General features: G+C 39.7%; 1 protein-coding gene across 4 annotated transcripts; it reads left to right on the forward strand.

The window, feature by feature from the left end:
* Window positions 1-2154: 2154 nt before the first annotated feature.
* LOC121878295 (mediator of RNA polymerase II transcription subunit 18-like) lies at window positions 2155-9522 on the forward strand. Of its 4 annotated transcripts, none has more exons than XM_042384392.1 (7): window positions 2155-2194; window positions 3937-4044; window positions 4879-5004; window positions 5353-5463; window positions 5598-5683; window positions 7298-7375; window positions 9112-9522. In XM_042384392.1, the coding sequence occupies exons 2-7, from the start codon at window positions 3951-3953 to the stop codon at window positions 9292-9294; spliced, it is 678 nt and encodes a 225-aa protein (XP_042240326.1). In that variant the 5' UTR covers window positions 2155-2194; window positions 3937-3950; the 3' UTR covers window positions 9295-9522. The 4 variants fall into 4 exon arrangements, with proteins under 4 accessions (XP_042240326.1, XP_042240322.1, XP_042240321.1 ...); XM_042384388.1 differs by lacking the exon at window positions 2155-2194 and adding an exon at window positions 2321-2469; XM_042384387.1 differs by lacking the exon at window positions 2155-2194 and adding an exon at window positions 2559-2879.
* The last annotated feature ends 2687 nt before the right edge of the window (window positions 9523-12209 follow it).

Raw genomic sequence — 12209 nt, forward strand, 5'->3', positions numbered from 1 at the left:
ACGCTGTTTGTCGCTGAGTAGCCGACCCCACGAATTCCCCAGTGTATGCCTCGTGGTCTAGGTCAACCAGCGCCGCCCACGGAGCGGGGGTCAACTACTAAGCCACGCCAACAACCCGCTATTTAAGACCTGACCTCGTGGTGATCGCTCTCTTTCTACCTACACCAACCAGCCAGCAACACCTCCTCCTCCTCCGCCTGCCTGGCGGTCCTCGCTCCCGCCGGCGAGCATGGCGACCCACAAGCTGTCCTCCTCTGAGCACCCTCACCAACCAGCTCTCTCTACATCACGTTTGTAACCATGCTGCCTTCCCAGCACCAAGCTGCATTGTACATCCAATACAACATGTATACTGAGAGCACATTGTGAGTTTCCTTTCTCCATCCCATCCTGAGTCCGAACAAACAACCCATACCCCACAAATGGTGACCCCCGGAGATTCGCACTCACACAGGATGGAGGAGAAACTGATCACTCTCCCAGTCTTCAAGCAACATGGAAGACTGGCTTATCCACCCAGAAGCAGCTCTCATCGGCTCTACAGCTACTGTCTCTACACCGCAGGTTAGACACCCTAGAGCAGCTCTGCTACTCTAAGCAGACAGCCGCTCCTCTTCCTGCCCCAAGCACCACGTCCTACCGACCCCAACACACCCGTCCTGCCTCAGACGCCGCCCCTGGCCCAGCAGTACCCCCTGCCGCTCATCCTGACGCGGACCCACACACCCCTCTTTTCTCCCTCAGGTACTCCCTGCTACTGTCCTGCACCCTGCTGCTGTCGTGGACCCAGCTGCTGTCACGAGCCCTCATCCGCTTCTGCTGACGCAGCCCCTGCTCCTGACCCAGGCCCACACACCCCAGCAGGCGCATCTGACGACTCTGTACCTGCCGTGAGGGAAGCACAACATTCATCGCCTCCACAACCCTCTTTCTCCCTCTCTTCTCCCACAGATCTTGTGCATCTAGACAGTTGCCTCCACTAGCGACCGGCTCATCCACGCCATCGCCGTTATGTCTCACATGAGGCATGCACCGCCCGTTCTGCCTCACATGTGCCATGCAACCCTGCAGACAACAAGTCTCCTACACCGCCTGGAGGGAAGGAGGGAGTATTGTAGTGGATTTCTCCCCTACAAACGCTGTTTGTCGCTGAGTAGCCGGCCCCACGAATTCCCCAGTGTATGCCTCGTGGTCTAGGTCAACCAGCGCCGCCCACGGAGCGGGGGTCAACTACTAAGCCACGCCTACCCCCGCTATTTAAGACCTGACCTCGTGGTGATCGCTCTCTTTCTACCTACACCAACCAGCCAGCAACACCTCCTCCTCCTCCGCCTGCCTGGCGGTCCTCGCTCCCGCCGGCGAGCATGGCGACCCACAAGCTGTCCTTCTCTGAGCATCCTCACCAACCAGCTCTCTCTACATCACGCTTGTAACCATGCTGCCTTCCCAGCACCAAGCTGCATTGTACAACCAATACAACATGTGTACAGAGAGCACATCGTGATTTTTGAGTCTTGAACCCAAACAACCCATACCCCACAGTACCTCCCTGTTTGGTAGCTGTCTACTACCTTAGGTATATAAATTTTAATAACAAAAAGTTCACATAATGGAACTTAGTCAAATTTGACAAAATTAATTTAACGTTACAGATTATTAGGAGAAAAATAAGAATAAAAGAATTTCAGTATTATTAGGAAGCCTAGTACTGCATATTAGATTGGTTAGGTTAGATTAAGATATGTTAGGTAGTTAAGGTTAGGTTAGTTTAGCTTAGATTAGGTTTGGTTAGGTTATGTTAGATTAGATTAGGATAAGTTCCATTCCTGTTAAGTAAATAGCATGATTATGGCAGTCACAAGTACAGTTAATCTGCCTTTGTTGGGCGGGTCAGGTAGATAATACGATTAAAACATTCACTATCTACCTATAGTACTGTGGGGTTCAGATTGTTTGGTTCACACTCAGGATGGAGTGGAGAAAGGAAACTCACAATGTGCTCTCTATATACAAGTTGTATTGGATGTACAATGCAGCTTGGTGCTGGGAAAGCAGCATGGTTACAAGCGTGATGTAGAGAGAGCTGGTTGGTGAGGGTGCTCAGAGGAGGACAGCTTGTGGGTCGCCATGCTCGCCGGCGGGAGCGAGGACCGCCAGGCAGCGGCGGAGGAGGAGGTGTTGCTGGCTGGTTGGTGTAGGTAGAAAGAGGGCAGGTCACCACGAGGTCAGGTCTTAAATAGCGGGGGTAGGCGTGGCTTAGTAGTTGACCTCCGCTCCGTGATGTAAGGCGGCGCTGGTTGACCTAGACCACGAGGCATACACTGGGGAATTGGTGGGGTCGACTACTCAGCGTTTGTAGGGGAGAAGTCCACTACAGTACTGCAAACATAGCAACTGTCTGATTTAAACTTGCTCATCTGTCTACCACATTATTGTAGTCAGGGAAGTAATTCGTCTATATTTTTCCAGGTAAGGTTTTCTTACTTAAACTGTTTTTATCTGAATAGTTGTTCTATTATTATTAGATAGAAATAAATGTTTTGGTGTGGTGAAACATAAGGGATTTGTTTTGCTTTTATCCCCTTCGAAACTGATCAGCTTTTGTGCCCAGTTGCTGTAGAAGAACGTGGTCTACTTCTGAAAACACCTTATCCTTTTTTATCACATTGGCTACGTACTATACGGCAAACTTTGCTATTTGACTTTTGCTTTTGTCTAAAGTTGGTGTAAGATTAAGGTAAGTCCAAACCAAGTGAAGGAACATGAGCAGCCGCTGGTGTTTGTCCCGAGCCTTGGCAGGTGTGTGGTCCCTAGCATTGGGATATGGTTACGATCACTGGAGTCAACTTGAAGACGGAGAAAATTAGCACTGCTTGGCGGTAAATACTGTATATTTCGTTATTAATGCAAATAAGGGGTAACAAAAATTGTGTTGTTTTGGGATGTGGCCAAGTTTGTTGACACTAGAAGTACAGTCAATATTTTGGCAGATTCGTTTTAGCCCCCTTCGTTTTTTTTACATGAAAATATATTTTTCTGGTGTATTCTAGTGTGCTTTGTTTAAATCTGACCTTCTTATTCTGTGGAAAATTTCCGTGGTAAATGTTACTTTTAGTCCTATAATCTTCTAGCGACTCAAAAATATGTTTTTCCGGTGTGTTTTGCTATGTTTTGAATGAATTTGGACTTCAAAACTCGCAAATAAAAAAAATTGAGTTAGCCCTCCCCCCATGAGAAAATGTCAGAGACATAGAATTTACCAACCAACAAGAAAACCTACCTAACTACGTATTTTGGACTTGAGATGCAGGTTATGTTACCTTTCATCATTCTTGGATAGTCATTAGTTTGGAGGCAATCTCGAAAGTTGTGTTATTTACTGTAAATACTCATCCAAAAAACTTTGCCGAGTCACCGCATGTCATCTGATTGTTTAAAACCAACCTGCACGGCCCTAGCGTACTCTTACATCCACTAAAAATGCAAAATTACACCATGATGCTTACAAAGTTGCTTTCATTGGTAGCAGATATCAAAACAAGTACTTTCTGTTTAATATGGCAGGGATAAGGTTAGGTACATTAGGTTTCTTTAGTTGGTTAGGTCAGGTTCTATGTAAATATCGCTTCTTTTAAAATGCGTACTATAATGACAAGAACATCTTTCAATTTTAAAATACAATAGTACATAGTAAAGAAAGTACAGTGCAGTAATACAAATATTTATTATAATGTTATCAATGTTTGGATATTGGGGGTGATAGTGTAGTATAACCATAATTGCTGAAGCCCCCTCCAAAAACTGAAAACAGTATTGAACGACTAAAACAGCCTATACATAACGATGGAAACAGTGGGATGTGTACCCATTCTAGTTCAGCATTTGTGCTATCATGAATATATATTCTGTACAGTGCAATATTTTTTTTTTTTTCAGATATATAATTGAAAATGGCTTTACCTGTTAATATCCCGCATGCTGGTGAAACTATAGAATCAGCTCTCAAAAATCAAATAGTTCCTGATCAAGAATTTCTACTTCAGGGTAAGTTTTGTCTCCATTCTTTTAAAGGTTGTTTTCTGTGCAGGTATTCAACAGTTTGGATCTACTATTGTGAATGAGTTCAATTATATTACAGTTTGGTGCGAGTACTTAAGGCTTAGGATATGTGTATGCTAAATGTTGCGATAATATCATTTTAGAATTGCTAACGAAATGCAGATTTTTTTTTGTCAGTGTCAGAAGAGCATGGAAAGATCTGGGAACTTCACTGGTGGTCAGTTCCATTTAGTATTGCAGGTTGGAAGTTTTTTCCTTGTCCAATGCTACGGTTTCAGTATAGATATGGCAAGTGTTTTAAGTGAGTGTTTTCTATCTGGGTGAGTGGTTATATAGAAAACATTAAATTTGACTATTCACCAGTTACCTGTGTTAATTTGATTGTTAATTTCTGCTTTTCATTTGTTTGTGTTGTTGATTTGTTTAGTATATATGCTCTAGTTTACTGTATATGAATACAGTAAGTGTGATAAACGAAAACAGCAATCAGGATTTACCACTGATAAATAAATTCAGTTGCATAGATGTCTAATCACATCACAGTGGATAGAACATAAATGTATAATATAAATCAAGATAAAAAAGAAATGTAGTGTTTTGAGTGACTACTTAAGGCTGACAGCCATTAATTTTGTTTGTCTAAATACCTGTACGGTATCTGTGTTTGATAATTCAGCTGTTCACAGCCATGGTTTTATTAAAATACAACTCCTACATTTAAAATTTTAGATCTTCCTTTGTTTTTTATCATAGTTGGAGTTGTATACTATATTGGTTCTTTAAATAATTTTTTGTTAGTAATGTTTTCTGCTTTTCCAGGTTCAGTGTTAGACACATCACTGCCTGTTGTTATTGATCGTCTCCGTGGACTGTGTGACAATGCAGACATACCTCCAGAAACCTTCCATGATCATGAAGTGGTTTATATTCTTAAAGACTTTAATGGTATGATGAAGTACTCCATAATGTCTTTTAGTTTATTACATTTTTAAGTTCAGTAGTCCTATTTATAATGCTCAATTCCTACCCTTGCAAACATTTGTATACTTGTACTTCATATAATGTATTCATATTCTATTCCTCACATTTGAGTAATATTGGAGTACCTTTCCACAGCAGAAGAGTATTATAAGGAAATAGAATAAGTTAGGACATAAACTTTGCCAAAATAATGCACAAATTTTAGGTGTGTAATTATTGTTTTTGCTGGTAGTCCAAATTTTACTGTACAGTAGTTAGGAATTTTCCTGTCTATGGTTTGTGAACATAGATATTATTTAGTGCCTCTTACAGCTCCAGCAACTCCTGGACCTGCAGGACAAGGTGTCATGTTGCGAGTAAGACGTGCAGTGGATCATCCTGAGCTTCCTTACCAACTTCGATATGTTGGATATCCTGAAATTGGTACAGTGCATATCTTTAAATACATCCAGGAACTCTTTATTTTAATCTGATGTATAACAATATTATATGAATATTAAGACATTAGCATTTAGGTATTTGAATTGCATAAATATTCATTGCTGTTTGTATTTCAGGGAATTACCCAGCTGTGTTACGTAACTGTTTGGATGTTCCTGTCAGTAGCAATGTTTGTGAATTTCTCCAAGAACTAGGAGCAAAGGTAATAATAAAATGACATAGTTTAGAAGAAACAAATTTTGCAAGTACAGGTATACCTTTTAGATTACTCGTTATGGCTGGAAGAGTGAAATGTAAGTTGGTTGATGAAAATGCCTTATAAGGAGCAGCACGGAGTGACTGATCAGTGCAAGGTTGACACAAAATTATTAAGGAAAGTTGTAGGTGAGAAGAGACAAGAAGTTGTTGTATGGGAACTAAAAGAGTAAGAAATCCAAGATTTGTTTTAAATGGCAATAAGAATGAAAAGGGATATACTGTACTTGAAAAAGAGGAAGTACAGGAGAAATAGGGAGAATATTTTAATCAGCTGCTGAGGGTTACAGATGAGGGAGAGACAGAATTTTCTTAGATTGAATAGGTAAAAACAGTAAGTGAAGAAGAGAAGAAACCAGGAGTGGATGGAATCACCATTGAAATTTTAAGAATAGGAGGTGAAATAATGATAGAATGGACAAGAAAAGTACAGGATATGTATATTCATTACAGAAAGTATCTGCAAGATGGGGTCTGATGGATGTCAAAATAAATATTGCGACTCCTGTTGTATCAGTACGGTTGTCAAATTCCTTCGTCCATCGTGTCATGTCATCTAGCAAAACAGATTGCAGATACTTTTTGTAGCATGTGAACAGAGGGAAGGCTACCAAAGCTATGGCAGGAAGCATGTACAGTAGTTCCACTGTATAAAATTAAAGATGAATGTAAGATTTATAGAGGAATAATTGTGGTGACTATACAGGTATTGTCCTAGGTTATATGTAGTGTAAGGTAGAGTTATTGTTGAAATAATCGAAACAAAAGGGGAATATCATCATGGGCTCAGAAATTTTAAGATGATATGTGGATCAAGTGCTTGTGCTAAGAACATGAGTGATATCTTAGGAGAAGAGAAAGAAATTGTTTGTGGGATTTAAGGATCTAGAAAAAGGCTATGATAGCGTAGGTAGAAAAAGAGTGTGGTTAATACAATTTCAGGTACAATACTGAAAATGTATGAGGTAATTGGAATATGTTGATAAGTGTCCAGAGTTTTTTGTAGGAATGTTGAAATGTGTATGAGTTTGTGGGACACCGGTCCCATTGCAAGTAGGACTTTTCAAATAATGTGTAATATTATTATGGATGTTTAAAATGCATGGTAATATGAGTGCTATAAGACTGTAAGTAGTAGTTCAAGAAATAAAAGTCATATGTTTCATATCAGTGTATGTATGAAGAACTACACCTTTTCACATATCCGTTGAGACATTGTTACATTACTATTTGACAAATAACCGAATGACAGAACACATATCGAATGACAATCTAAAATAACTGTTGGTGGTATGTCATTCTCCAATTGTTACATTCTCAAACTATATGTAGACTGTCGGTTTATTGTTCACGTCTGTCAACTTCATAACTTATGTCAATCACTTACGTTAGCATGGACGAACAGTTATTTTAGATTGTCATTTTCGATATATGTTCTGTCATTCGGTTATGAAATTTGTCAAATAGTTATGTAACAATGTCTCAACGGATATGTGAAAAGGTGTATTCTGAAGTATATTACATGAGGATATTACTAAACTTTCTTTCTATCCCCCTCCAGCTTGATCATGAATTTATGGCCAAGGGATACATTATGAAGAAGGGAAGAATAAAAGTAACAATTTTTAAAATGTACAAGGTAATGTATCTCCTAAGTCACTAATGATGATAAGTTACACTCTGAGTTATGTTAAAATTTTATAATGTTCCATGTTTGTCTTAGAAATAAGGTTGAATTATGGTACTCTGTTTAATAACATTATACTGAATAATCTCCCCATTAGCCAGAATAATTAGTGCAGAGAGGCTCTGTATTTGTGAGATTTCCGAGTATTGAGACAAATTTTCTTTTCCGGGTACTGGTGAATGTTTCCATGTCTAAACTATTTACCTTGTACGCAGAACCACTGCTACAGAGGATTAACTGCAGTTGGACAAACACAGAGCTGTATTTATTTATGCATAACACAGTTCATATGCGTAAACAGCAGTGAGTGACCGAACAAGCTTGTACAAAGGTAGCAGACAATGAACCAAGAGTGTCTGATGCTAGAGTTTGAGGAGATACACTGTGAGATACATCAGCCAATCATAGGCATCTCATGCTGTCACATAACAGTAGTAGCCAATCGTAGCTCAGGATCACTCTGAGCCTACCCACCAATGCGCCCTGCACATGTCGGCGCATGATGAAATCTCTCGGAAATTCGTCTGAATGCACTAGAATGGAGAGATTTTTCTCAGGATTTCTCAGAATGATAAAAAATTGTGACAGCACCGAGTGTGAGCTCTTTCAAGACCAGACTTGACAAGCACAGGAGCAGATTCAGATACATTCAGGAGCTAGTGCATGCCCAGTACTTGCCAACAGTGCGTAACAGAGATGTGACCGATCGCCCAAGCGGCTAACAAGCTGATCAGTGGTGAAGAGGATAAAAGTAAAAAAAAAAGGAATAATTGAATCTGGCTGACGGGGAGATAACTGTATACAGGTGTTGACAATTGTTTTGCGATGGGGTTTGGGACTTTGAAAAGCCATTGTAAGGTGATCGATCGTATATTAGTAACTTGTGGGGTAAAATAGGTTCCATTACTGATACCCTGAAGAGCCAGAGTTATAACTGAGTGGTTATTTTTCAACTCGTAATTTCGGGTAGACACGCAATTTTCTTCATTTTTTCAACTATTACATGCACACCATCTTTCATACAGAATGTGCTTAGCTAGTGGGGGAACTGGGTGGGGAATCTTGGCTCGCTGTCTCGTGTCCCTTGCATAGTGACAAAGATGACAAATGGCAACGCAGTGTGTTTTTCTTTTATTTTATTATTATTATTATTTTTGTTCAACTGTTCAGCTTGGCAGTTACCGGTAATGGGCATAGTCTTCCATGCATCCCGCGTGCGTCCCACTTGTTTTGCCATTATGAGATTGTTTCATCATATCTCAGGATATTGGGAGTTATTACACATCACTTTTTCATAGCAGTGACATTACAGGAAAAGCATTTGGATAGCAACCATCATAAAACTGATCTTAGCCATCACATAATGATGAATGGTGTTAATTTTTTAACATGGCAAAACTAATTGATCGTATAACAGTCAACACCTGTATTTTTAGTAAAAACTTCCAACAGAATAGGAAGTGTTATAACAAAACAGCATTCCAAATGGTATAGTACTTGTAATCATGTGATAAATTACCTTGAATACTTTGACTGGTCAAGAAATAGGAATACTTAGTAGAGTTAGGAGAATGAAATTGTTTAGGTATTAATTCTCAAATTAAATTTGTTGGACAATTGCAAAGCTCATATTTTTTGTGTGAACAGCATGTGTTTACTAAGAAAACTACAATTTTATTTTATTTCAGATTGGTGCAGGAATGTCAAAGGATAACCTTGAAGCAATGACAATGTCACATTTAGTGGAACTTAGTGTACTTACCACCAAGACAGATATGACAGTTGCTGAAGACCTCCGTAATCTGGCTGATCAGCTCAAACCTCTTGTTCAGCTAGAGAGATTGGATTATAGGAGATTGGGACCACCATGATAGAATTTCATAAGAAAATTTTTGATGAAAAGGTAAATTTGAAAAGCTTGTCCAAATTATTTCATGGAAGAATTCTTAAATTACCATCAATGTGCAAACCTGTATTTCTTGTATCTGAAAGTTTTATTGATAGACATTGAAGGTTATATAAGTATAAAAGAGCTGCTCCAAGGTAATGAAAGATTCATTAACATTACAATAAACAAATAAAATACCACTATATAGAAATCATTGTTTTATCATTAACCCTTTAGATATAAAAATAGGCTTGTAGGCTTTCTGCATAAAGGTATAAATTCTCCACCTAAGCTTTTACACATGTAACAGACAGACGTATGTAATACAGTACTCCCTCTTTATCGACGGGGGTTACGTTCTGTAGAGGGCCGTCGATACCGTGATGGTTACGTAATTTTTCTAACTATTATTAGCATATGTTGAATAAATGTACCTTTAAGCATTAATGCGTTTCCTTTACACATAACCTTAAATAATAGTGTATAAATAATAATATAATAAGTGGACAAAAATACTAGCAAACTTACGATTTCATTTATTGAAGTGAACATCGGTCCTTACAGTAAACAATACAGTGTACAGTATATACAAGTCTAAATAATCCGTCGATAATCGAAACCGTCGATAAAAAATCCGTCGATAAAGAGGGAGTACTGTATATATTTGGGAGCAACGCAGAAAAAGGTGTTAATGGTAATAAATTAATAATTAAATTCTAAGTAGAATGCTTTAATTATATTTTATGTATATGGAAAGTAAAGATGTCACAGACTGAATCAACATGACCGGTGCCGCATACGATTGTAGGCACATTGCATGGACACTGGGGGAGCACCTTAAGTGTACTCGCAGTAATAGCTTTACTTTAGATTACTTTATCGTCTTTGTCACTGGTTGGCTTGTAAATCATTTGGGCAGTCGATCATGTCTGTTACACACTGTTGGCAAATAATGGGCATACAATGAGCCAGGGACCTCAAAACAAAATACAGTGATATCTTCATTTGCCGGAACAATTGGTGCAGAGCACTTCCGGGAGTGAGAAATTTCCAGGTAACGAGACAACTCTCAAAGCTAGAAAAAAATCCCTCATACTGGAATTTTTCGGTTAATTAAATATGTTCTCGGAAGTTCCAGAAATTGTCCATTACATTATATCTCGAACCTGGAAAAATATCCTCCAGTACCGGAAAATTTTTCTCGAACTTTCCGGAAAATGCGCTTGATTTTCATCTCTCAAACCCGGAAGATAAATGCCCCCATCCCCAGAATTTTCTGGAATTATCCGGGTATCGGGAAAATTTTTGCAGAATTTGCCGGGATATGTGCTACTTGGAAAATCGTTCCAAAGGCCAGAATTTTCCGGAAAATACCAGCTTTGGGAACGATTTCCCGAGAAAATTTTAATTCCAGCTATCAGAGAGTTCTGGGTTTGAGGGATTCCGGTTAACGGAGATACCTGTATTACTTATACAGTTTTATAAAACATCACTTCAGTATTCAATGTTTTATTTACAAAAAAAAGTTTCAAGATGATCTTTCAGCTGTAGAAGTCAGGTACAATATATCATTCACTTAGTAATGTTAAGGGATGGTATTTTACTTTTTACTTCTACCCTCTTCACCACTGATTGGCTCGTTAGCCGCTTGGGCTATCAGTCACGTCTCTGTTACGCACTGTTGGCAAGTACTGGGCATGCACTGACTCCTGAATGTATCTGAACCTGCTCCAGTGCATATCAAGTGTGGTCTTGAAAGCCGTCACAACACTCTCTGGCAGATTGTTCCAAGAGTTCACAACTCTCACTCCGAAAAAGTTACCCCTCACAGTTTTCTGGGCTTGCGACTTTTTCAACCTTGAGCTGTGACCCCTTGTCGGGCGAGCATCTGCCAGCTCCAGGTAAGGGCACTCAACTGAGTAGTGTTCTTTGAGATGTTCTAATCTCTCAGGGTAGCTGAGGTGTAGTGCACACACCAGTCTGGTGGCCCTCTTTTGGACATTTTCAATCAACTGACAGTCCCCAGCATATCTCTGGGACCAGATGGGGTGACAGTACTCCAGACAGGGAAGCACTTCGCTCTTGAAGATCGTTACAAGGGACGGGCCATCTAGATATCTGAACAACCGTCTTAGAAGACCTAATAATTTAGTTGCCTGATTTACCTTCTCGCAAGGGCCCGAGAACTTCAGCTCATTGTCAACATACACACCTAGGTCCTTTTTACATTCAGTCTCAATTAATGCAGTTTCTTCGTCCCGTTAGGACATATGATATGCCTACTTACCGTTGGTATGTCCCAGGTGCAGCCTCTTACACTTCGCGACACTGAATCTAAGCATCCATTTCTTCGACCATTCTTGAAGCTCACAGAGATCCTTCTGCAGCTCTTCACAGTCTGCTTGGTTCTTAATTTCCCGAAATAACTTGGCATCATCCGCAAATTTTTGTATGGAGGAATGTATAGTGTCAGGCATGTTTTTATGAAGCAAACAAACAATCGCGGGCCCAATACATTGCCCTGTGGTACCCCTTTGGTGACGGGTACACATGATGATTTTGTGCCATTAATCATTATTGATAGGTGATTATGTGGGGTTGACAGTGCTAATGTTTTGATGTACAGTACTTCTGATCATAATTGACTACCCGTAGTGGAAATAGCGAAATACAGTACAGACACTGACAATATGAGTGTTGATGATAATGGTGCTGAGTTACGTATTACTTTGGTGAAGGGAGTGCTGGTGGAGTGATAAATGTGATGCTGTGTTGGAATCCATAAACCAATTTGGGAGTGCTAGTGGTGTTGGTGCTACAATAGTTTGATGAAGGAGTGCTAGTGAAGGTGCTATTGTAGTTTAATGAAAGGGATGGTACTAGACTTGGTGAGCTGAA

This window comes from Homarus americanus, unplaced genomic scaffold (assembly GCF_018991925.1).
Source record: "Homarus americanus isolate GMGI-L3 unplaced genomic scaffold, GMGI_Hamer_2.0 scaffold41027, whole genome shotgun sequence".
Classification (NCBI taxonomy): domain Eukaryota; kingdom Metazoa; phylum Arthropoda; class Malacostraca; order Decapoda; family Nephropidae; genus Homarus; species Homarus americanus.

What these genes read in the sequence shown, in the direction of transcription:
- LOC121878295 (XM_042384392.1), top strand. Translation starts at nt 3,951, where the DNA reads ATGGCTTTACCTGTTAATATCCCGCATGCTGGTGAAACTATAGAATCA. An exon ending in TGTTGGATATCCTGAAATTG is followed by an intron (nt 5,464 to 5,597) that starts GTACAGTGCATA and finishes TTTGTATTTCAG; the next exon opens with GGAATTACCCAGCTGTGTTA. An exon ending in CAATTTTTAAAATGTACAAG is followed by an intron (nt 7,376 to 9,111) that starts GTAATGTATCTC and finishes ATTTTATTTCAG; the next exon opens with ATTGGTGCAGGAATGTCAAA.